General features: G+C 37.3%; 1 protein-coding gene and 1 long non-coding RNA gene across 2 annotated transcripts in view; one reads left to right on the top strand and one right to left on the bottom strand.

Annotated features, from left to right (window-relative positions):
- The window catches only part of PHEX (phosphate regulating endopeptidase X-linked), a 102,639-nt gene extending 78,523 nt beyond the window's left edge, over positions 1-24,116 (top strand). Inside the window, exons 16-22 of the mRNA XM_068687427.1 lie at positions 7,256-7,310; positions 10,545-10,612; positions 11,401-11,531; positions 14,562-14,627; positions 14,748-14,852; positions 16,348-16,424; positions 19,970-24,116. Of these exons, the coding sequence (XP_068543528.1) occupies positions 7,256-7,310; positions 10,545-10,612; positions 11,401-11,531; positions 14,562-14,627; positions 14,748-14,852; positions 16,348-16,424; positions 19,970-20,072 (605 nt within the window). The 3' untranslated portion in view covers positions 20,073-24,116. The remainder of the gene's footprint in view (positions 1-7,255; positions 7,311-10,544; positions 10,613-11,400; positions 11,532-14,561; positions 14,628-14,747; positions 14,853-16,347; positions 16,425-19,969) is intronic.
- On the bottom strand, positions 11,051-19,955 carry LOC137858952 (uncharacterized). Its single transcript, XR_011098093.1, has 2 exons — positions 19,263-19,955; positions 11,051-11,451 (listed from the first exon to the last, which is right to left on the bottom strand). It is a non-coding gene; the product is annotated as an uncharacterized lncRNA (long non-coding RNA).
- Positions 24,117-27,041: the final 2,925 nt, after the last annotated feature.

Raw genomic sequence — 27,041 nt, 5'->3', positions numbered from 1 at the left:
CAAATAGCAAATTTATTAATTATGGTATATAACATTTATCTTATGATTAAAGTTTGCTCCTGATGATCTCTATACTTGAGTATTATTTATTTCCTATTTTTTATTTTTTTCCATGTTTCAAAGCATTTTAGATTAAAAACCATTTATCTTTATAATGGTTGTTAAACACTTTTAATTTCTAATTGTATTTTTCTTAGTATTTGCTAGTCAATTTCTGTTCAATTACATGTACTTAACAAGGACAACAGGTAGGTATCATTGTCTTTAGATGCTACAGATGTATCTAAGCACACTTCATATAACCTAAGCAGCATGAATACCATCTTTTAAAATTATGATCACTGGAATATAAAAACACTTTCCAAAAGAGACTTTATTTTAATGAGCTCTAGAGCAGCCAACAAGTACATGATGAAAATAGATACAAGTGATGAACAAAGTATGCTAGCATAATTCTGTTCAAGAAAGGGTTTTATTTCATTACAACACTAAAATATTGGCCCTTGAATGTGTGCAGGGTAGAAGGGAACTGCTCATTAGACATTTGGTGTGTTTAATTTTCTCTCCAAGTGTCGATATATTTGCCTCTAGAATATGTCAAAAGAGTAACATCTGTGGGTTGTGAACAGTAATGAAAAGTGGATTTACAGTGAACTGAGGCAAATATAAGCAACACATTCAATGAGGTAGGAGCTTGAATAGATGTATTGGGTAATTAACTACTGTTGATGTTATCTCTGTAAGTTTATACCTATGCTTCTTCTAAGTCATTTTTGCTTGTACTGCAGTTCTCTAGAAAGTCAAGAGGCCTCTTTTGAGAACAGCTTCATTACATGCTACAGGAAGAAGATATAATCTAAAATAGAATTTTAAAATTATGTTTGAATTAGCACCCATAGAGAAAACTACAGATGAGAGCTCATATTAGGCAGTAAGTATCATCTTTATAGAAAGTGGCATGCAGATATTGATGCTGGCAGCTGGCTGATGCTGTGAGTTGCAAAGGAGAACTCTTATCTCGCCAGGAGCCAGGCAAGCACTGGCAAACAGCACATGGTGCCATGGCCGGGGAAGGACCAGGGGACTCCACGTAGCGGCACTTTCTCTTCCCTTAAGAACTGGACTAATTGGAAGGTTATTGATGAAGTAGTTTCAAGTGCTCCATTAGTTTCCAGGAGGTTAATGAACATAACAAATTTGGACTGAATACTTTCTGAGCCCTGTTATTAAGTAAGCTTTAAGTGTTCTTAAGTGAGCACTCATTTTCATTTTTTCCTATTTACGAATGGCCAGTATTCTCTTTTATTTACTTACAGTTATAGGTGACATGATACATGATCCTTACACACATTTTTCTAGTTCTTCTTCCTAACATTCTTATGTAGAAATGTTTAAAACAGGATTTTTTTCCCTGTGCTTTTCTTTTCATCTGGGGAATCTAGAGAGTTGTTGCCTTTAGAAAATAAAGATTAAAATTTATTGTAAAAACATGTTTCTTAGTCCCTCAGTACACTTACTCATTTGCTTGTCACAAACCTTCATGCATTTCTCCTCACAGTGCCCCACTGAGGTTCTCTCTGTTTCATGAGCAGCAAAGACCCTCTTTTGTAAGGTGAAATGGAAACTGAGCCAAGAACTGAACCAAAAGTTTCTGAGTCCTCTGCTTTAAAGCCATCACTTCTCTTTATCTGTTAATTAATGTATTCACTACGACTTAGAAAGTTATGCTTTGTACTCGTGCACAGTCTGAAACAGTTACTGTGCCTCATATAATTATAATTAAAAAATGGATGTTTTCCATCCTTATTGTCTGCAGGATAGAACTTGTAATAAGATGTAGGATTCAAGTCAATGTTTTGACAGAGTGATCCTAATTGCCTTCATATAGGTAGATCAAAGCTGTTTGGGATGCTTTACAGCATCCAGTATGTCATCATATCTTGCAGATCTGAGACCCTGGAGACAGGAGACCTTGTTCCATTGAGATTGACACTGCATGTCCCAAACAGTATATGCAAAGGCATCTCAAATGGCACTGGGAAGAGATTCAGTTATCCAAAAAATTTGAAATCTATAGAGCCATTTTAAAGAAATGTATCCCACCTTTCATGCTGTTTTTAGATAACTAAACAGCATCCTCATATTTTTCACATTTAATTACTTACATGAACTCAAAATCCTTTGCTTACTGACCAGAAATTAGTCTTCTGTTTATATCTTATCCATTTAAAATTCTAAATACAAATTGGTTCAATGACACTTGAAAACAGGTTGCAGTTTTTAAAAAAAAACATCTGAGGACAGCCAGTACAACAATCAGCAGAGTACCCTGTAAGTCACATAGCTTAGCACAGATGTCTCCCACATCTGCTATTTACATGCTGGATTCACTAGCCTGTCGGAAGTTGCTTTAAACAAACCAGCTAATTATTGGAAACGGTAAATGCACTGACTTTGAATGAGGCTTTACTAGATCTTGTCTTAGTTAAAAATACTATGCAATGTAAATGAACTATAGAATTGGAATTCATATTGAGATTTGAACTCCAAGTTTCCTTATGATATGTTGAGGCATCTCACCTGGTTTTAGTTTACTTCATCCATTATTACTTTGCATGGTTACAGTGAACTATAAGATGAAATATCATTGTTTGTGTCTCTCTGGAAAAGTAGCATTATTCCCCTGAGTTTCAGGGTGTTCATCTGCAAAATGTGTATAATAACATACGGTATTGGATGGTAAATTGATTCATTAATTGCAGTAAAAGCCACTTTAAAAATAAAAAGAGAAAAAAAAGAAAAAAAGAGGGAAAAGAAATTAAAAGAAAAAGAAAAAAAAAAGTGTTTCAAGCTTGAAATATACGCCAACAAACTTCATAGCATCTTGCTGGGGAGAGAGGCTAAAAATTGATGCAATAGATAAAATGAAGCTAGATGCCTTCAGTTCAGTTAAAAGTAGTTCTGTGCAGGTGAAGAGTGCTGTCAGAGCTTCAAGATCAGCATATATTCAGAGTGAAATATTTAAAGTAAGCCAGATGTGCTTCACTGTTTGAAATACTCCTGTGTTCCAGAGGAACAAGAGGAAAGTTCAGCAAAAAGTCACTGTCCAAGGGTGTGGGCATAGGGGTTAGGAAAATTACCTGGAGATGAATCTGGTGCAGGATGTGAAGGGCTGTCAGAAAGGTTTCTGCAGGTATATCAGCATCAACAGAAAGCTTAGGGAAAATGTGGACACACTGCTGAATGGCTCAGGGAACCTGGTGACAAATGATCCTATAAAGACTGAGGTACTCAATGCCTTTCTTGCCTCAGTCTTTACTGGTAAAACAGACAAAGGAGCAAAGAGTCCTATCCTCATTGGAGAAAGAGCAGATCAGGGAATATATAAACAGAACTGGACAGACACAAGTCCATGATCTGATAAGACAAACCTATCAGTTGAAGAAGATGGCTGATGTCATTTCAAGGCCACTCCTATTTATTTTTGAAAGGTTGTGGGGAGGTTGCTGAGGACTGGAAGAAAAAAAATGTCACTCCTATCTTCACGAAGGACAAGAAGGATCCAGGGAGCTACAGGCTGGTCAGCCTCACCTCAGTCCTTGTGTATATGACAGGGTTCAAAGTAGAGACCCAGAAAACCATTTCTTGACCAACCCAATGACCTTCTATCATCTACTTGGGGATGAAGGGAGAACTGTGCATGTCATTTATCTTGATTTGAGCAAGACTTTCCGCACTCTCCTACAATATTCTCAAACACAAATTGATGAAGTAAGGACTAGATAAGTAGACATTCACGTGGACTGAAAACTGGTGGAACTGCTGGACTCAAAGGGCTATCTATCATCATGGCTGCTGGGCTTTAAATGGTTGTGATCAATGGCACAAAGTCCATCTGGAGGACAATCCAGCTCATCCATCTTGCCTTCTCTAAAATGCTTGGATGTACAGTATTAGTGCTGTTTTCTGATAGTTTGAGCTCAGATGTCCACAAATCTCCAGTGCTCTTATGGCATGTGCCCATCTCAGAATGATGTTACAGTCTTGTAATGTTGCTACAAAAGTAGGTAGGATGTAAGAAAGTAGGCAAGGCAGATTCAGCAAGTCCAGATCATACCTATGGCAGAGGGATTTTTCTGGGGGTCTGTAATAAGAGAGCACAGTTTTCTTTCTGTGTTCCAAGTCAGCACTAGTAGTAAACTGTACACATAACTGACAGAGAGGTTTTAAGCCTATATTCCTCTTCTTGGACCATGTAGAGAGAGCAAGCATGTAAAGATGCACTAAAGGCTAAATTTGTGTTGAAGTGCTAGCTATAAGTACTTACTCATTGCCTGTATCCATTCTTTAAGATGTGAAACTGAAGTCTGCCTGACTTACTTCTCCAGATCAGTGCTTTTCTCGCTTGAACTCCAGTGGCATATAAATAATCTTATTAGTATTTATTGCTTCTGCATCCTACTATGAGCTTGCTGAGTTTTGTCATTAATTCTTTTAGGTGCAATATGCCAAGCAAGCAAGCAAGAAACAGGCTTCAGAAGGGAATTGCCTAACTCAGGGGATTCAAAACAGCACAGAATAAGAAACCGTCAGGTGATCTATCTCATGTCATAATTTCAAGGAGATTCTAGGTCTAGGACATTGTTTTCCTTGTCTCCTCCAAGGACAATCCTTTTGACACTTGCCTTAGGGAGACATTTTCTAGAGGGATGCCCTGTGTTGCCAGCTCCAAAACTGTTCCTTGTATCCTTGTACTGTTGCAATACTGGACAAGCACCCTCTATCACTTAGTACCATGAATCTCTGGAGGATAGGACACCCCCACTTTATTAACTTCTCAGGAATCACTTTTAAAACTAGATAATAATTTTATTGAACAAAAACACCCTATTGGGTTCCCTGAGTTTTCCTTAAACAGGTTTCACAGGTGACTCACTTTGGCCTGAAAATACTTCCTAAGCTTGCTTTGGTGCATTTGAACTACAAAGGTGTTTCACACAGCACAAGCAGAAACCACTCCTTAAACAAACTATTATTTGGCGTGTCTTACCTAAAATGGATCCTGACTTAGAGTAAGATAATTTTCAACATGTTGAATGGACTCATGGTTGGAGCTTCTTCCCATTCTTTCACATAACATGAGTGGTAACTTTATCTCATGGCTTAACTCACACGTGACTGTTTCAGCACTGTCACATGAAAGTACCTTTAGATTATATTACTTAGATGGGTGAACCTGAGTGAAACTTTGCACCTAGTTTACTCGAAAAAAAGCAGATGTATACCTCTATTGGAGCAGAGACAAGTGTAAATTCACTATAGAAGTGTACACATAAGCAAAGCAATTTCTGCTCCTTACAAGATCTTGATAGCCCCTCAATGTGCTAGCAGGTACACGGCTGTGTGCCTGAACTTTTGAACTTGGAAGGAAGCATGCAATGTAGTTCAGGATAGATTTCCAACTCTTAATACCTTATGGTGCTTAGCACACAAAGTTGATGACAACATATAGCAGTCACAAAATGCATGTGAGCAGGACACTGAAGGTTCAGGTGTCACGTGAACCAACCTGCTGGAACATTGCATGCCGTAATGTGGAATGGGGGAGTGCCATTTACTTACATAAATTAGCCCAGTCCTGGGATAATTCTGTTAGCCTCTGTATATTTTGGACCAGGTGCTAATGGATGGATTTGTTCCTCTCTAAACTTATCAGACTTTTTTTAGGAAGAACTTAGTGTACTAGCAAACAATTTTCAACAGGATGTGCCATTGAACCATTACTGTGAGATGTTTAAAAACACACACCATAAACACTCAACACTTTTCTGTGTGTGCTGGGAGGTAAAGAGAATTAGATCAGGAAAGCTTTGTCCTTGACATTGGTACAATTGTGTTTTGTAGCAACAGGAAAGCAGTTGATAACATGCTTGAAAGGACAAAACAGCATCTGCACAAGTAAGAGAAAAAAGTACTCAGAAAATAAGTTTGAAAACCATACTTTTTGTTAAGCTAATTGCAAATAGGTAGTCAAGGCAGCCAGGGTAGAATAGTGAAAAAAAAGCAGTCAGGAGGACATAACACTTGCTATATCATTTGGTGTGAATTACCCTCAGGATATTGTATTTAATGACTTTGGAAGGAAAGGAGAAATTTTGCCTGAAAAATTATTGGAAAATCTATGTCAGTGAAAAACTGAAGATGGTCAAAATCAAGTGAATACATCTTTTGTTTGTTTGTTTTGATCTGAGTAGCCAGGTGATTTCTTGCAGTGATCCTTGTAAGGTGAAGCAGAGATTCCTGGGAAAGCAAGTGAATCATCAGTGGACCATTTCCTCTGGGGTAACATTCAAAGTGGATATAAGCCCATGCTTTGTAAATAAGAATTCTTCATGTCAGGCATCAAAATCTGCATTTGGACCCAGACGAACTACAGTTTTCAACAGCATTTGAAAACTTTGGGTATAGGTGTCTGTTTTATTTGACAACTATTTGGGTTGTTAAACTGTTAACATGGTTTGCTCCATTGTCTTCAGAATCATAGCAGTGAAATTTCATCCACGAATTAGAAATAGACCTGTGACTTTGATGAAGGAACTATTTTGGCTCCTTTGTGTAAGGTAGTAGATCACCACTCACTGCAGTGTCTACAATGATGGTGTGTTTTGGCTACTTGTTAGTTTACCAGAAGCAGCCAGGTAATTCCAGTAGCTAGACTGGCTCTACAGCCTGTACTGTCTACAGCTCTCCTTCACTGAAGTGCCTAAGTATCTTCCTTTACCTTTGATTTCACAGACTATAATTGGGTTTACGTTATATCACTTTCATATGTCTTTTGCTGTACTGAAGCTTCACTAAACCAACAATTTCATAATTCTTGTTGGTCTTTGACTGTAAATACTCTGTTGATCTGTCAACACATCTGAAAGCAATCAAATAGTTTTCTTCTTTATCATGAGAAATGCTAGCTGTTTATTCATGGGAACAAATGCACAAACACACATATATGCACATATAGCCATGGAGAAGTTCTTGCAATGCAGCATCTTGTTTTCATTGGGCTCCTGAAAGAGAAAGATCTCCACTTCTCAAAGATCCTCTCCATCGTATTCTGAAAATACCACCTGAGGTAAAGCTTGCCTAGCAAAATCTTCTAAAACTAAACAAAAAAGGTGACTGTTGGGCCTTTTGACTTACTTTGCAATTCAGCTATATTGATGTATTGATGACAATTGTCATTCTTTTGCTATTACAGGATTCCCAGCAGGAGAACTGCAAAAGCCTTTCTTTTGGGGAACAGAGTATCCTAGGTAGGTACTGCATCGGGGGAACCTCTTACACGTGAAAGCAAGGAATAGAAAGTAACGGTGTTACTTACATGAAAAATACATACAGGCAAAGAAGAGGGCATAGAGAAAACAGGCTATACTGCTAAAGATAGCCAACAAGTATTTCACAGTAATACTGTCTTGTCACTGTGTAGTGAAAGCTCAACCTTTGGGTTGCCTTGTTTTTCCTTGCTGTGTCCTGATTTTGAAATAGTAAAAAAAAAATAAATAATAATAATAAAAAAATCTGAAAACTGCTGCTTTGTGTGGTAACTTTTCTTACCCTGGGGAGCAGTATGCGTGTTGCTGTTGTCTTAAACTGATGACTGATTTTTCCCAGGAATTGCTAATTAAGTGCACTTTAGTGGAAGTGGTTCAATGCTATAGTATGCAGATGCAGCAATGTGCGTATGGCAGGTATTAAAAGCAATTGTAAATCAGCTGACCAACACTCCTTCAACAGAAAAGACTGAGAAGCCATCTATTATCTTTTTTTTTTTTTTTTTTTTTCTGCTAAAATCTAAGATTAACAGTGGGTCTGTTTGTTGAGGTGCATGAGAATACCTCTATGTGCAAGAGTGTCTGAGAAGGCTTACGTGCTACTATAGACAAGGAAGAGCAATTATGGGTCACAGATATTTAATTTTGAAAGATGACTGCTTCTATGCAGTCCAATATCTTTCTATTTTAAGACAGATTCAGACCAGGAAAAGTCTCTGACACCAGTTTCTGAAAGTTATTTTGTACTTAGAGAAAGTCAATTACAAGTGAAACATGTCCTTAATAAATACTTGTGAAAAAATAAAATCAAACTTTTAAAACGTTTTTGGTTTGCCATCTTCCAGTCTGGATGTGTCCCTGTAAACAAGAAATTTGGCAGTATGTGTAGAGAGATGCATTCAATTTAAGAACGAATGAATTTGCATTCAAAAAGAATTCTCCCTAGCCACGTGACTTTCTGAGTGGTAACTGGGGATACAGAAAAGTCCTTTCTGGTTAAGGAGAACTTATTTTCTGCTGTGGTTATTACAGATCATTTTCCAGCTTTACTTGCTGAAGAGGTTTCTCCATGCCCTGACCTTCCGCCATAGTGATAAAATTATGGTTCTTTCAAAGATTTGTTCTTTGCTCATTTCTCTTCTTTAAAGGTTACCTTAGCTTAAATTGGTTTTGCTTGAGTACGTATCAAAATGAAATTTAGTAAACAAATGTAGCTGTTTTATATCAGACAACAGATTGCTTTTGTCCTTGAAATATTCTGGATCTGTTTTCTGTTTGCTTAAAAGAAACAGTACATGGCACTGGAACAGAAAAATCATCAAAAAATCATCAGCACTTGATGGAAAACTGATTTAGCAAATATTTAACATTTAGTGCAGATCTAGTGTCCAGTTCCAGCATAACCACTATAAAACAGCTGCATCTATTTGCATAAAGGGAAGTTAAGTTGTCACTTTACATCTCAGTACATGAAATAAAATACCATCCAAATGCCATTATTCATAGTTATGAGTCTTCAGTGCCAGATTTATTGAAATAGAGACATCAGGCTGAGTCAGTAGCTTCCTTGCTGTCCTCAGAGCCTCCCCAGTCCCAGAACATTTTTCTCCAATATGGTACTTGTTGGGCTTGATCTAATCCTCTCCACATGTGTCTAGCTGTGTCCCAAAAGTGAAGAGCATGAGCAGACCTGGGAGCATTTCTGGCAAAGCTGTTGTTGAGCAGGACAAAATACCGAATAGGATTCATAGAAGGAAAGGACAAATTTAATCCCAAACTTTCCGCCATATTTGGGAGCTGGGGAAAGACCTGGGTATGCCTGGGAACCAGCCTGTTTTCTCTGCTACCTATCACTAATAAGATGCATTTAGTAATAGGTCTCATTGTTTCTTCTTGAACTCTTTATAAGTTGCATGCTATTCTTTAAAAGGTCCTGTGTAACCACTTTTCTTCAGATGTGGAAAACAAGTCTAATATAGTACATTAAGTACGGATAAATATCAATATGTGTTACACAAGATTTGAAATTTGTCACACAAAAGGGTGATATTTTCATTGCAGAAATGTATAATTTTAACCAACATCTTTTAATGAAAGTTTGCAATAGTAGTGGGGAAAAAAAAGAAAAAAAGAAGGAAAATAAAAAGCAATAGGGAAGATTTTATCACATGTAAATTACTTTTCAGGAAAAAAAAAAAGAAAAAAAAGAAATCCAAAGTGAAGAATTGCCATGGGAGAAGGGGGAATTAAATCATATCATAATTTTTGGGCATGACTGAGATGAGCAATTAGTGTGCTATGGATCATTAGGTCCAGTAATAACATGTTACTTCAAAACACTCAGCCTTTCTCCTGTTTCAATACAATCGGTTGAAAATAGTCTCAGCTACTTTGAAATATGGCATCTCAATAACGGAAATAATTAAAATCACAAGGAACAACGTAAAAAATGAAAGATGATTTTAGCAGATAACTTCCCCCTACCACCCCCCCCACACACACTATACCACTGTTCATACTGAACCTTTCATCCCTATTTCTCCCAGATGCGTGTTTATTCGCGTATAACAAGGAAAATGTCATTTATTGTGAACCAAGAATACAAAATATTTCTGTCTATTCTGGTTCTCCAGTGCATTTAGTGACTGCAGTTCATGCCCTATCCCTGTGCAGGTGCAAGGAAATTGTCTGACCTTTACTTTGAAAACTGAAAGGAGATCTATTAAATGCTTTGCATTATAGAGTCATTTGCAAGTCTGTTTGTTGCATGCCAGTGAAGAATGATTGGACCTTGCATTACAGAAGCCCACTGCAGCCTTTGATCTATGCTTTTTTCATGACTATAAGAGAATAATACAATCTATAACTTTTTCCTTTTCTTGGTTAAAATATACATAATACAATCAGCTGCAGGAGACATTCTGGAGCTCAGATGATGCTAATAAATTATTTGGTTAAAAGAGTGAGCCACAACAATGCTTTTTGAAATTTTATATTGAAGACTGTTTTTAAACAAGTAAGGATTTAACCTTCAGACTTTCAACAACCTTAAGTCAAAATTGTACCTTACGATTTTTTGTCCCATCCCCCCCCCAACCCCTCCCAATTTTAATGACGATCTCTCTTGAGGTACAAATCTGTTTGATCTTCTGTCTTCTGTTCTTTGATTTTTTTTGTGTAGACACTTTCTGAGAAAACTGCTTCTTTGTGTTACAGGTCACTAAGCTACGGTGCTATAGGAGTAATTGTTGGCCATGAGTTTACTCATGGATTTGATAATAATGGTGAGTGTTTGTCTGTATGTTGATAACTTTTATTTTCCTTACAGTTGACAGATTAGAAAGATGATGTGTGTGTACTTTAGCTCTTTTATTGTTTTTTTTTTTCTTAATAATGCTGAATTGTGTGAAGAAAATTCAAGTGTGCTGTCTTGTTCAAGGTGTCAAATTCCCTAAAGCTGTTTTCAGTTCTATAATGAGAAGGTAAGAACCTGGCCAAGGAGTTGTGGTCTGGTCTCCATTGCTTAAAATACCAGCCTGGGAAATGGGACATACATATTTTCCTTGTTTATATGAATGTAGTTCTAATGTTCTAGTTTTGCTCCAAGACAAAAAAAAAAAAAAAAAAGTAAACTTCAGAAGTTTCTATGACACAGATATTTTTTTTCTTGTCAAGTAATAAATTAGTTGTCACCAGGTTAAAAGAATCAAAGAGATATAGGCTGAGGATGAAAAAATACAATTATATTCACAAGAAAGCTTGTATCCCTCTTACATTACATAGTAGAATGTGAGCTTTTTACTACTGAGTTGACTGAGGTAAAGATTTTGTCTGCTGATATTAAGCATTTTTTTCACACACTTCTATGAGTACATTTACCTCTAACTTCTGTAGAAGTGTTAGATTCCCAAACTGGAAAATTATGGGTTGTTTGTTTCATTTTGCTATTGTTTTGTTATTGTTTTGTTTTGCTTTTCCTCTGGTCTCTCTTTCTTTCTTTCTTCCTTCCTTTCTTTCATTCTTCCATTCTTTCATTCTTTCATTTTTTCATTCTTTTTCTTTCTTTCTTTAGGTCGGAAATATGACAAAAATGGAAATTTAGACCCATGGTGGACAACTGGCTCTGAAGAAAAATTTAAAGAGAAGACAAAATGTATGATTAATCAATACAGCAATTACTACTGGAAGAAAGCTGGCTTACATGTATGTAAAACAGAAGTGATTGAAAGCACTGGTATATCAGGAGTGTTTTTTTGTTTGTTTATTTGTTTTTATCTATCTTTTCATAAATCCCAATATATTGGGATATTAGGCTACCACCTTCATTTCTCACAACAAATCATTTTCTGAAGTGAATAATTGTGATTAAAATTGTCTGCCAGATTTGATTAGTCCAGTCAAACACCAGCACTCATACCCTGGTGACAGGGTTAAACTGCTTCTCCCCATCACATTGTATTGGAAACAGAGGAAAAGGATGAAGCCACTCAGCACGGCTGGTCTAATTACTGAGCATGTTAAATGTCTTCTGAAGATGAGGTCAGTAATGAAATCTGAGCAGCCACTGTTTTTAAAAAGAAGAACATAATAGCATGTTTTATACATTCCTTTAGCAATTATACTTGTTATTTATTACAGCTATAAAAACAGATGCATAAACCCTACTTTATTTCACATTCAACTCTTGCTATTTTTTCCATATGTGCACACAGACCCAATTTGTATCCCAAATGAAGGGAGTATGATAGCAGTAGCTCATAGAAAACAACCAAGAAAGAAAGTGCAAGGAAATTGTTTCTGTTTTATTGTCTATCAGAGCTATAGACTTCTCTGAAAATGTGCACTTTATGTAAGTGTCCCAAACAGAGAATAAATAGGATAAATCCCAGGTCTTCAGAAGTCAATAGCTAAAATTCCAGTGATGTTGGCCAGGACAAGATTTTAATCTTAATGTTCAGGATAAAACACGTACCCAACCCCCTACTCAATTTCACCACCTCTACTTACCTTTTAGAAGCAGAATTACAAAAAATTCTTTGCCTTTCTAGAAGTTGCATTGAATGCTTAGCAATAATTGTAATACTTTCTTCAGGCTGTTTATATTTGTCTCAGAGATAACAAGACCATATTGTAGTCCAATCTGAAGTTCAACAACTCAGATATAAAGTAATTCATACAAAGTAATTTGCATATACCAATTCTCAGGCTTGTTCCTGAACATCTATAGGACAAGAACTGTCAATACAAAAACGTCACGTACAGAAGGTCATTAAAACCTTCCCTAAGAAACACACAGTCATTCTAATGTTCCTGCCAATGGTTCCACCATCCACTTTACTTTCTATGGTGTCTCTTGAAATGGGGTAGATCTGAGTTATCCCCTCCAGTGTAGTTATCACCTTTGAAGCTGGTGGGTGGGCTTATGAAGAGATCCTGTTATCCACAGCCTTGTAATGTGAGGTTTTTCCTTCTATTTCTGTGGGATAACCTAAAGTACTATTTAGACGATAGAAGAATAATCATAGTATTTTCTGATGTATTTCATCGCTTCTGTATGAAGAGCTATGCATGCAAAGAGCTTTTTCTTCTGCTGTCATTTACATCAATATTCATACATTCTGCAGGTTTTTGGTTTTTTTACTCCTGTACGAATATTTTACACGGATCAAGAAACCTATTTACTCTTCCTCTTTCTCATTTAGTTTACAATAAAAATATCTACAGAAAAGCAAGGTAATGAAAGAAAAAGTGGATATAGAAATAGCTTCAGAGTGCAGTAATTGCATAAATTCAACTGATCAAATAAAGGGCTTATCGTGGTCTCTGAGCCCTGTCATGACCTGTCTGCACCCACTAGTCTCAGATACCTGACCCAGAGCTTCCTGAGATCAGCAGAAGGACTTCTTCCACTTATTAAAATGACCTGTGTCTCACATGCCACTGCAAGCTTACTCTCATTTCATTCTCTAAATCAGTCTACTTCACAAGGTAACCACAAGTAAAATGTGTGAGGATGTAGGCTGGAAAAAAAAAAAAAAGTTAATACATATGGATGTTCCCTGGTGTCCCAGCAACTTTTCTCCTGACAACCTCCCTCCTATCTCCATCTCTGGCCTTCTGAGGGGAGGAAGGGCAGGTAGGAAAGGGTCTGCTCTTTCCCCTACTGCTCCCATTTCTCCTTGTTACGCCCTTGCCAAGTGTCAAGCAAGATGCCTTGTGTCTGACCCGGGTGCTCATCTACACTGAGTGGTGGGACTGAGTGCATGTGCCTGTGTATCTTCTGAGCCCTTTTACCTTTTCTACACCATTTTTTCCTTTTATACCAACCTGAAAATAAAGTGGGTCCTGAACCCAGCCCCTCCTATGCATGGCATGGGAGAGCATGGCATTGGAAGAATTTTAAGTCAGCATTGATCTTCAGAGCTCAGCTCAAAACTGTGCTCAAAAATGTGTAAAGACATTGTTCATTTTAGGCACAATAGAGAGTAAAACTACTTAATTACAAATACTGTCTGGTAGCACTAAGACCGTGTCAGCTGGGTGATCAGAGATAATGCTGCACTTGCAGAAATGAGGATTTTTCCATGATGATATTGCACTTTGTAGTACCAGAAGACTGGCTTTTTCAGAAAGTTCTGATAGCACTGCTTCTCACAACATATTCTTGTTTCCATCACTCTTACTCTTGTAATCAATATTGGGGAAAAGCAACATGAATCTCCTTCACAGATATTTTTAGAGCACTGAATATACTATAAATTTCAATTCTGTCTCTGATGGCTAGTTTTAATTATGCTCTTTTATGTTTTGACTTGAAAGTCACTTTAGCATCCCAGGAGTACATAAAAAGTTATGTAGAGAAACAAATATAACCTATTGGATAAAAGTTTATGAAGGGGGCTACTGGATCTCACATGTAACCAGAGAAAAACAATCTTCAGGGGAAAATTATTGATTCTCAGATCAAAGATCAGGGACAGGATTTTTGAGTGCATTTTATCTACTACATTTTGTGCTACAGAGATCTAGGCAAAGAGCCAGGATAACTCATAACAGAGTATTGTTTACTGACAGTTTTCACACTGAAAACCGGTTTTCTTAACCAGAGATACGATGGCTGAAATTGGATGAGGTTGTCCTTGCCTTCCTTTATTTTTTTCCCTGTCCCTTGAAATTGATCAAGAAGGAAGCTCAGAAACTGGTCAAATGACTGAAGTTCTTTCATTCTGCCAGGTGAATGGCAAGCGGACTTTGGCAGAAAACATTGCAGATAATGGAGGTTTGCGAGAGGCTTTCAGAGTAAGTATATGAAAAATATCTGGAATGTGGTATTACTAAAAAAAGAGAGTGAGAAAGAGAAAGCTAGTTGTGTTTAGGTTCCATGTCACTGAAAGACACTTTGTATCTCTTTCTTATTAGGCATACCGGAGATGGATTAGAGAAAAGAGAGGAGGAGAAGAAGAACCTTTACTGCCAGGCCTTGACTTCACACACAACCAGCTTTTCTTTCTGAGTTATGCCCATGTGAGTAATACAAATATGTTTTGAGTCTCCATCTATTGACCTGCACAAGGTACAGTGCAGAGATGAGGCTGCTTTGTTTCAACAATCTATAGCAACCAAATCCATACTTTTAATGATATAAACAGAGACTTATTTTCACAAGACTATTATTTTTTTTTTCTTTTTGCACAGTGCTCTCACAGCAGCTTTCTTTCTTCTTGCTGCTTCCATCCTCTGCAAAACTTGTCTTTCACATATTGATTCTATAACCTCTTTCTATGTTAGCATCCCAGTTTTCTGGTGCTTAAAGTGTGCAGAATTTTATGACTATTTTCCACCAGCAGTTTATCCACCACAAACTCTTGTTGCAGATACACCACCACCATTTGTTACTGAGCACATTGTTCAGTGAAACTAAGCAGTGGTGAAGAAAATCTTTGCTTATTTTTTTCTTACCTTTGTTTGCTGTACATTGGACACATTGTAGTAAAACTTTGAAAGAAGATGTGAGTTTTTGTAAAAACAAGGGAAAACATCAGAAATGATTTATTTGTATAAAATAACTGGGCAAACTCCCTATACGAGGAGTAAAAGTTGAGCTATAAAATTGCATCAGCCACCTGAAGGCATGAATCATTGAAAATTGAAGAAACAGGACCCGGTGCAACCAATGTTGGTTTTAAACCTACCCTGGCACTTCTCTGCCACAGGTAGTAGTGTACAGACCTATGACCACGTAAGTTTGACAATATTAACTGATGAAAAGATTGAATTTTGGTAGTTTATACTGAAGCACATATATCCTATATGTGGTCTGGCTTAAAGGATTTTGATAGAAAATATTCGACACGGGCTTAGGTAAGGTAAGGACTGACAGATTGTGTTTTTTCATGCAATGGATACAGCATAAAATGGATTACTCAGTTATGCAAATATTCTCTACTCTGTTTTGTGGTCAGTTAAAATTGGGCCAAGCATTGTATTAGGAATAGTGAATTGGGGAACACTAATGGAAACTTGAAAAATGTTTCATTTCAAAAGAAACTGCCTTTCCAATGTGGAACAAATGTAAGGTAATACAGCTGCAATTCTAGAGATGGGAAACATCATTATATGTACCTTTTAAACATTACATAGCTTTGAGACCAAGAAATATCCTTGGTAATTATTAAGGTGTGAGATGCTCCAGCATAAGCTGAAAAGCAAACTTCAATTATAGAGTATATCAAAAAAAAAAAAGAACTGGTAAAGTGACTATGATTAGATGAAGGGAATGAGTGGGTGGAGAAAAACAGCAGGTGGGGACTGGGTCCATTACGGGATTTCAAAAAACAGGAGAATATATCAGGAGAATGCTGCAAGCTAGCAAAGGTGAAATCAAATATGAATTAGTGGTGTCTTTCCATTTTGTACATTCTATAAGTAACAAGCATCTTAAGAACTGTGATGTTACATTCTGCTTTAACTTGCAAAGTCATTCCAAATGATATGCCTATTTCTTTTTATCTTTTATTAGGTAAGATGCAACTCCTTTAGATCAGAATCTGCAAGAGAACAAATATATGCTGGAGCTCACAGCCCTCCTATGTTCAGGTAGTATAAATAATATATTTACTTACATGCAGAATCATCACTGCAGCAGACAAGAGCAGAAATTTAGCATGTTAAGAGAAATTAAGAAACACAAAATTGGCCTATGGTTTTGGCCTATATTCAAAGTCAAGTGTTTTTATTAGCTTATATTCTGCTGTTACAAATGCTCTTCTGTAAAAATGAGGGACTTGCATCTACCCTCAAAAGCAGTTGAACAAGAACATGCTGTGATTCTTGTGATGTTCTATAATCAAGACCTGAGTATATGAAATGTTTAATCTATCTTTATTTATTTTTTTCCTATGACAATCTAGTTTAGAAAACAATGAGTATTAGGAGGGTCCTTGATTCAAACTCCCTGAGTTCATTTAAGCTTTAAAGAGAGTGCCTTGAATTATACTAATAGTGAACAGATAGAAAAGCAAAGCAAAGCATGACACATAGTTTCAATTCAAGACTGAACTCTTTAGTTGACCTCCAAGACATAATTCTTAAATGAGCTGTGGTAGTCCAACCATAACAGCATGTCAACCTCTTTGCTGAAGAGGCCTGTGCCAGGTTCTCATAACCATTGACAATCAAGAAGGAGAGACTGGAAAATGAAGAATGTTTAAAGACTATGTAAGAATTAGGAAGCCAGTGTTTATTTCTTTGTATATCCACAGAGTCTGCATGACCAAGGGCAATTTGTTTCTTCTGGGATTCATGTCATTTGCATTTACTTCACCAAGAATTGTGTATTTGCCCTCAGTCAGGTTATCTTATGGAGTTTCCTACCACTTTCTATTGACTAAAGAGGAAGATGGGATTTTCCTTGGCTAAATTTAGGATTTATGAGCTCCCTTTGCCTCATATCTATCTCTCTTGATAAAGGAAAAATAGCAACACTGCCTTCACAGGGGAGCTGTGAGGTTGTTTCATGGACCAAAGGGTACGGGTACTCTGACATATTCCCTGGACATAGCCATACCAAAACTGGACATATAAACACAGTATGCATACCACACCTACAGGTACTTATAACCAGAATGAATTAAGAAATAATGGAGCTGGAAAGATTATAGCACAAATTTAATGTAAGCTAACAATACAGATCAGTATGCCCGGTCTTGGCAGATTTCTGCACTCTGCACTTAAACTTGCAGTAGCATACCTTAGCAATACTTGCCACACCAGCTTGAATAAAACAACTATGATATACAAATTTACATGCCTTTTAACAATTGAAAAATACTTCATGACAATGAAGACTGTAGTATCCAGCTGAGCCTCAGCCTACAGAGTGATATTTTTTATAACTCCTACATGTCAGATTTTGATAAAAACAACCATTTCTTGGCTTTAAAATCCTCAGATTTATTTACTTTTCTCTATATATGAAAACATCACATTGCTACATTTCTATTAGCTGGTGAAAAACACAAAATGTGCAGAGAAACCTAAGAATAATGCATTCACAAGGAAAAACTCTTATTTAGCTGAAGGAGTCAGGTCATGGAAGATAATTACAGAGAATATTAGATGAATTTTGAGTCTAGAAAATATAGACAAATCTTTATCTTACTTTTTATGTGAGATAGCCAGAACAATCTTCAGTTTCAGAACTTAAGAGAAATTTTGGTTTGTCTCTTCTTCCATGTTGTATCAACTGGAACAATATGATCTGTTTCCCCCAGCTTTGCTTCATTTATATCCAAAAGCCATTATGATTATAGCAGCAATATAGCTACTTTCCAAAATGACAGTACTTGCTATCCAGACATCCCAAACAGTCTTTCCTAAGTAATTACAAAAAGTAATAGTAATAATAAAATAAAATAAAAATAATAAAAATGAAAAACACACATCTTGCGCATAGGTGTGTGCATCTGAGCTAGTCACCCCCAGTTCTCTTCTCAGTCGAAAAAGAATAGGCATTTTGAATGCATATCTTATCATTCTGTAAATAAATAAGCTAGAAGCTAGATTACTTCAACTCTGCAAGTACACCTTTCTATTGACAGTCAGAGCCCAGGGTGACCCATTCAGGGGAAGGTGTCTCTGCTGTAGGTCAGTGGTTTGAAACCCAGAAAGCCGATTCTGATTCCACAGTTAACATAGCAATGTCAAACCATGCATAGAAAAGTCACATTAATGGACGCATAAAGAGGTCTCTTCCAACCTAGAAATTCTGTGATTCTGTGATCTTTTGCTGACTAGATTCTGGTTTTATTTATTTTTTAGATGGCAGATCTTCCATATTAGCATGGGAGTTCACATATTTTGAATGCCAGTTTCAAAGTGAACTCCTGAATGAGGCAGGCAGAATGACTGCCAAGGTCAGTAGCAATCCAGCATGACCAGCTCTTTCTGTTCCAGCACCTGAGTAGGTATTTTTAATGTTTATACAGTAAAGCTGTATATCTTATTTGAAGCCCAACGACATTTCGTAATTCTCCCTACAAAACTGACCTTTAGATATTTTTGAACCAGCTGACTGCAAATTCTCTTACCCACAGAAAGTCTAATCAATGTAATAAGAATGTTTCCTACCATGCTGAGCTATGCTGAGAAACTGATTGCCTGCAATGGAGAAAAATGTCTTCCCACTGCATAAGAAGGAGAGCAGAAAGGCAAACAATTAATATCTCAGTAGATACTTTTCTGCTTCTAACTCAGGCTGCTGTTTACTTTAATACCATTTCAAATTTCAGGTTAGTAAACTCCAAGGAGCTTAAAAGCATAGGAAAAATCTGCGAACAACACAATTCCAATCTAGCAATGGTAAAATAATCATTTCTGACAGCATGAAATAATACAGATATGGAAGAAGAAACACAAAGAGCTCTTCCCGTATACCTGAAGGTGCTGGTCTAGGATTCAGGCCCATTGTCTAGCTTGTGTGAGGAAGAGAAGTGCTGCTCTTTCACTGTCATGCCATATGGGGTGGAAGCAAGAGAGCCTGGTTGTTGGTCAGATCAGAAGCTCCAGAAAATGGATTTCCAAAATTTCAGAAGGGCTGGGAGGTCCAGGGTTGAGCTGGCTGATAAGAGAGGCTCTGTCTGCCACCCCGGCTTCAGGCTGCAAAGTCTTGGGGAGTAGGGAGTGTTGTTACAAGCTGGCTGGCATGAGCCAAATTGAACCACTTCCAGCACAACCCCCATGTGTACTTACACGCTGCTGTGTGCTGGGCTGCAGCAGTTTGGCAGCTGCTGGAAGAAGGGTTCCACCACACAAGGCTACTACTGATCTCCCCCCACCTTTCCTGCCAAGGCTCAGATTGGAAAATCATTCTAAATGCCATGGGACCTGCCAAAAAAGCAATTGTTTTTGGTAGAGTTTCTAGAAAAGTAAGATGTTTCTCAAAGCACTGAATGAAACAAGATTGTCTTTACATTAGCTTTAAATGGGAGTGCTTCTCCTGAACCTTTTCTTTTTATTTCTGGAGAAATGAAAAGGGAAGCCTGAAAATTCAACCCGAAGTGAACATGTTGAAACACTCGCAGGTCCATGATGTTTAATAGAAGATAACTTGCCTGCTGAGAATTTTTCTTTTCTCTTTGCAGAGTTATTGGTGCCATGAGCAACTTTGAAGAGTTCCGTAAAGCTTTCAGCTGCCCAGTAAATACGAATATGAACCGAGGGGCAGAATCCTGCCGGCTGTGGTAGACATCCTATCCAGGTCTTTTGTCAACAGGGGTCTGCAATGTGAACTGCTGCACCTGAGCTCATGCCCCCCACTAGAGTTTCAGAATAACGTTCTGCAATCTGGAGAGGTGTTACTTCAAACGCATCCATATGGATGAACTATATGGACACTCCTTTTATCTATAAAACTCCTCCTGTTCATCTGCAGTTGCATTGCCATTGATGGATAATTGCCATTATCAATTCTAATTCCTGATTTATATATGAGCAAGAGGTAAATGCTAAAATCCAGTTTTAATCTATTGCTCTGCAGGGGTGCTATGCAGAATGTTCCCATACAAAATTTGTTCTTTTTGGATGAAGAAATTCATGAGACCTGCTATAAAACCAGCTCTGATCTGCTGTGTGATACAGCATTTTCATAACTTAAACTGTCACTGCCCAGCACGCCATAAATGATGTTGCATGATGTAAAGGCACAAGACTTTATATAAATTAGGTTTAATATGTCAGATTAGTGCCTTAGGTTTTGGAACAGCTTCAAGCTGAGAAAACACCTCATGGTTTCCATCTGCTAGGACTAAATAGAAAGGATACTTGTCAGATCCTGTCCTTTTCTAATTTTAGAACAGCTTATGACAAAAATCAATGTATGGTGAAGAAACAGAGGCTTGCAGAGGGATTTCCCAGCACCATGATATCCAGATTTATTACAGCACTTATTCCTGTTTAAAGTGTGGGCAGTTTTTTGGGGGGCAGTTTTTTTTTTCATGGGCTGAATTTTACGCTGTGCTGAAGATGGTTTCACCTCCATTTATTTTTAAGCCTGAAATACTACACCAGTTTTAATTTTAGTATGTGTTAGTGTCTGTGATTTACAGAAGAATATAAGTAGTGTACATTTGTCCTCATGCTCCAAACAGGGCAAGATTACCTGTAGTTTTAAGGAAAGAAGAATCTGTGATTGAAAAACAGAGTGCCAGCAACATTTGAGTTGTCTGGATCAAAAGACAAGTTTAGAAGTAGAGGACTATTAAATACAGCATATGCACAGGCCAGTTGAGTTTTTTATCTGATTTCTAACAATATTAAATAAAAATAAAATAAAATTTAGTAGCAGAAAATATTTAACAGAAAATTATTAAGGGGGAAGAAAACTAAGATAGCCCTTTCTTCCCTAACAGAAAGATACATATTTAACTGGTATTTATTTATACCCTGTACATTAATTCATTTTTGGATTGTGGAATCATTTTAAATTGAGAGAGAGATTCTTTACACTGATTTAATTACTGCAAATCTATACATCTGTGTATATACTTATATATATATATATACAAAAAAAATATAGATTCTTCTATTAATTTGTTTAATTTTTATTTTATCAGTATATAAATATTAGTACGATAAATTTTTTACAAGGATTGATCAAATATTTTCTAATAGTCAAGGTGGATGAAGGTTCAACTGAAGCTAAGTTTTTGCAAATGGGATTAGTTTCCTATGTCTTTATAAAGAAGGGATACATTATGGAAACATACTTCATAAAAGAAAATAAATCCTCAAACTACCTTTCAGAGTGAAGGAAGCTGAGTTCCTAAACTTAAGTCATCATTGCCATAATCCAAAAAAATATATATTTTAGGGGCTAGGATTTTCTACTTTTAATTTTCCCCTGAAGAAAATCATTTTTTTTTTTTTCTTAAGAGCAAATGCATTTTTCTTCCTTTGAGCCAGCTCTTAGTTCTATGGAACATAGTTTATTTTTTGAGTTGATACTACCATTTTTTTTCATGTTGATATTTTTCACACAAACTATTTAGATAACAGTATTTTCATAAGAACTTTCCTTAGACAAGTAGGAATGGCTCTTGAGCAAAGCCACAGGGTTTGCCTACTAATGGGAAAGTTCCTTAGCAAATTGAGTGCTGTCCTGATTCCTGTTCTCATAAAAGTACTGAGACAACTTGATGTTGGCTGCATTCGATCAACAGCACAAAGTTCAGGGGTGAAATCCTGGCCTCATTAAAGGTAGTACCAAAACGGTCATTGTCCTCAAAGAATTCAGAACAGCGACTCAAACACTTATCTAAACTTTCTAAATTACTGGCTTAGGCAAGAATATTTTCACAACAGTCTGCTTGGAGTTTTCTATTTTTATCTCTTGGGTCAGAGATGCATTTGAAAGAATTTCTCTCTCATGGCTCTTTTCCAGTGGGACAGATCCTGTCATTTTGTATTTTTGGGGGGTTCTAACTCTGTACTGCATAGTGATTTCTTCTAAAATGCCTTATTTCACTCTTGCTAGGTTCAGGGCTTTCATGCTTAATACCAAAGACTTTTGAACTGGATATTCCCAATAGCACAGCTACCACTACAAAACAATCTCATCCTTGCTAGGGCAGGCACCCATCTCCTACAGAGGACAGAGGGATGGGTCCTGGGCCGGGGGAATTGCAGGGAGGTGCTTGACAACAATTCACTAAAAGGAAGAAAGAGAGGGCATGGCCAGATTTTGGACTCTGCTTTTAGAAGTTGAAGAGGCCTGTGTACTGCCAAGAAAGCCAGAATTCCTTGCTGCTGACATGCATGTTCATCAGTAGTGTCCAGGTCTGGGCTATCTTGCTGTTGACTCAGGTGTTTGCTGCCTTGGGTTTAGGTCTTGCATACAGCAGCATGCAGAGCTTTGTGTTAGCACAAGGAGCTTCCTCAAGGAGCCACCTCACCTGAAGTTGGATGCTTCTTACATCCAACCGACCAAAAAGCAGACTGCGCAATTTACAGTTCACTTTGGAATCAGCTATTTAGGTGCCAGCTGGAAAACAAAGCAGAAGGTAAATAATAAGCACATTCATAAAATCTGGTCACCTAAGATAGCTAGAAAAAAGGTGATGTGTGAGGTCTCCTCACATTGCCTCTATTTTAATAGGTTCCCTGGCCCTGCTTTGTTTGCCTCCCAGGTCTCTGCTACCAATGTCTTGCTGTATTACTACCAGGTTCACTTACTGCCTCTATGCAAACAGATCCTTCGTCATATATGTTTTTCTCCTATAACTTTTGTATTGATTTTTTTTTTATTTGCCAGTAATTATTGCAACACTATTTTTGCCTTAAGCACGTTGTAAAATGTTTCTTTCTGTTGGGTCAGTAATCTTATCTTCCAGTGGTCTGGAGGGGAAAGATCTGCTATGAAAAAAAAAAAAAAAAAAAAAATTGCCTGTGTGAAGTTGAAGAGGTTTTCTCTACTGTGTAGTCATAGAGAAAAAACCTCTACTCTTGTCCCATGCCCCCTTCTTCTGATTCTGAAACTATGCAAGCCTTTTTTTTTAATTTATTTTATTTTATTTTTATTTCCCTGAGACTGAGAAAGCTGTAATACCACCTTGTACACTGTGAGTATTTCTGCTGATCCTGTTGTGAAAGGGTAGCTTTACACGAGTAGCTCTTTGAAAAGGCAACTGTGCTACTTACCTGTGTAAACCACTTTGGTATGTCAATGATGTCCAGGCTTTGGCCTGATGCTGAAGGATGAAAAGAAGAAAAAAACAGCTGCATTATAAAGTTCTGCCTTAAGCATTGTGCACAGGGACTTCAGCATTCTTCAGATAAGAATTCTATCATGACACTAAATGTTTGAAATATTTATGAAATAATCAGGTGGTTTTATGTGTAACTTTTTCCTGAGTATTATTCACAAACTACAGCATAGAAGTCTGTCTTACAGCAATGTAATATATATGTCTGTCTCCAAATAAATATTAAAAACCTGACAACTCGAGACAAAACCATAGTGAGTTAAAAGGTCTTTTGTGTTTGTGTCTTTTTAATCTGGATTTTTATTTCTCTGGTGAGTCTATTGTACTTCCTAATTTTCCTTCTTGCATAATAAATTAACAGACTATTTCAAAGACAATTGTGTTAGCCAATAAAAGCCAAAGTGATGAAGAATTTTCGTATGCATGCACTATGACAGAATCTGCTTGTCCTGTAACTGCCCAAATCTACAATGTTACTTCTGTAATATATAGTCTTTATAAAATCTAATAAAGAGTATAATGACATGGCCCCAGGTTCTCAAAGCTACTGTTATTTTTTGACAGCAAAAGCAGGGCCATCTCCAGCCAGAGTTTATTAAGTTCCACTTGCCCCTGCTAATCCGCTGGAGGCAATTAAAATAGACATAGGACAAGCTACTGTGGATGAGGGCTGGATGGTGCAGAGGGGAAGGCAGCAGAACTGCCCCAATGTGAAGCCTCTGAATCATAACAAGGAGTGAGAGAAGAGCTACCTGTGAACATAAAATTCAGGTTTGCATGGAAAGAGATGAATGAGCCGAGCAAATGTTGGGGTGGGAGCGTGAAACCAGCCTCAGAACGAGGGAAATATTTTGCTCAACTCTCGCGGGGTTTGCTGAGCTTGCCTGTGTCTTGGAAAGAGGCTTTAAAAATCGCCCTGAGGAATTCAGGGTTTATCTACTACAGCAAGAGCTTGCCTCACTGATCAGACAATTTAATCCCATTTAAAATGTAATATATATTTTAAAAAAGAAAAGAAATTAAAGATTCCCTAGGGACTCTCCAACACAGCACCATGTTTTATTAAATATAACATCAAAGCTGGAAGTTACTGAGACTCAAGATAATGTGTTACACTAATTTGTCATCAAAGAAACAGATATAATGATATAATTTTAATCATCCATAAACATCACAGCTGAAAGAGCCTTATGTACAAGGTTAGATAAATACACAGATGCATATATTAATTGTGGGTGTGAACCTAAATGCATATTTTCAAAAATGTACCTAAAAAATTTATCACATCCCTATCTAGGCTTTGAACTGGTGAAAAGTGACCTGTTTTAAAAAGCCTGGGGATTTCAAAAGGGAATTTAAAGTTTTGTTTGTTTGTTTGTTTGTTTGTTTGTTTGTTTTTAAATTCCATCACAAAATTTACTCAGGATATCAACACTTCTTTGAATAATGATAGTGTTGGTTGTTTTGCATGGCCAATGTATAGTGCCCTTCTGAAATGTGAGTAGCAGAGATTTTGGTACAGGAACCTGAAAAAATATGATGTCACATTCCCTTGCTTCAACACTAGGAAAGTATTTGTGTAAAACCACCAGCAACAAAAATCTCATACAACAAATATGGAAAATAAATATATGTCACAGCATGCGATTAAAAATATCAAAATATCACTCTTGCAGAAGAAGTAGCTGACCCACCAGAGCTGGGAAATGGTACACAAACTTGCCAGATCATTCCTGCTGGGAGAAAAATGGGAGTGCAGGAGCCCCATTGGCCTTCGTGACTGGGCACTGGGGCATGTGTACATGGGTGTTGCAGCTCAGTACCTGGATGGGGGCTAAGCACCGCATTGACTGGAACTTGCTGCATTACCAGGAGACTGGATGGGCTGTCTGATGGTTCTAAGGGATCTGTAATTCTGTCACTACCTCCTACTTTTCTGCACCCTTTTTGTCTCCCAAGCACATGTAACAGGACTATAAATTAACCAATTTATATCATATCATGATATTTTAAAGGAAAATATGCTGCCTTTGTAGGTCAATGCTGCAAAACAATGCAGTGTCACTGTATTTTAAAGACACTGGTATACTTTGTGGCTGCTCTTGATTAGACATTTAAAATCAAAGCATATGCTTGCATGTCATTCTGCTAGAGTGGGGTTTCAGTTGTTTGGACTGGAGAGGGAAGAGCACCATACAGTGTGACCTCGGAATAGTATGATGAAGAGAAATTAGAAAATCTTTTCTTTAGTGCTGTAAATCATGAAAAGATTTTACAAAGCATTAGTACAAGGGCACTGCTATAAAAGATAATATATATAGGCACAGCACAGGAAGTCTGCAAGTCTATGTTATGTAAGTGTATATAAAAATGTCAGAAATATGAGTTATTTTTAAATAAAGAGAGTCTCAGGGTAAAACTCTGACCCCACTGACTTCATTGGGTGATTTGTCATTAGCATCAGTGGGGCCAGCATTTCACTCCATCTGTATAACAGCACATAGAATTTACTGATTTAAAACTGTTTGGGGGACACATTCTTGACAGGAAAAAATAATAAAAACAAACAAACAAACAAACAAACAAACAAACAACAACAACCTAGTCTTTGTGATTCTTCTAAGACAATGAGGTCCAGTCCACCATTGTTTGCATAGGGCTGACTGTGTTTACTCTTATCTTGCAGGTATTACATTTTCATCTTTGTAAACACTTTAAAAGTTACTTTGTCACTGTTTCAGATTTTTTCAGTATTTTTTTTTTTTTTATGAAAGATAGCAATTTGAATTTAATGGTTAATAGATCTTTATTTATGAAAGTAAACATGATATGTCCTATTGATCTAAGTGTAGGTTTATATAGGGCATTGAGATTTTCTGGTCTCCATGATGAGACAGAAAGTCAGACTGAGAATAAAATATCTAGTGTCTTACACAGGAATTTTCCTTCATAGTCCACTGAGTAGTTTCCAAAGGGATTAGCTTGCACTAATCTCATTTGCCAGATGAGGAAATACAGCTGCAGAGAGCTGAAGTAAATACCTCAAAGTCAGTAGGCAGGACAAGAGTAAAACTTGTCCCACCAATATTAGGCCAACACTTCCTTCCAGACTGCATCTTCAAAATAAACCCAGGAAGCTTAATGTCTTGGCTGGGATGAGAGATGTCTCTGCTTTGCTAGGTGCTACCTTTGAAATGCCACAGATGTCACACATGGTGCAGGGACCAAGCTCGCCCTAACACCGTGCTCAGCAGTGTTCCTTGGTGAGCCACCCACCTCCCCCTACACTGCCTTGCCCAGGTGGACTGCCACAATGTGCAGTGTGCACATGTCCAGTGCATATTTGGGGTGTGCATATGTGCAGTGTGAGTCTGCAGTGCTCCCTGGACATCCTCCATCCTGACCACTACCTTCCCCTCATCCCCTCCACCTCCTGCAGCAAGGCACAAGAAAC

The sequence above is a fragment of the Anas acuta genome, chromosome 1, assembly GCF_963932015.1.
Source record: "Anas acuta chromosome 1, bAnaAcu1.1, whole genome shotgun sequence".
In the NCBI taxonomy this organism is placed as follows: domain Eukaryota; kingdom Metazoa; phylum Chordata; class Aves; order Anseriformes; family Anatidae; genus Anas; species Anas acuta.
The sequence above is the reverse complement of the archived record's forward strand: the minus strand, read 5'-3'. Positions and strand labels throughout refer to the sequence as shown.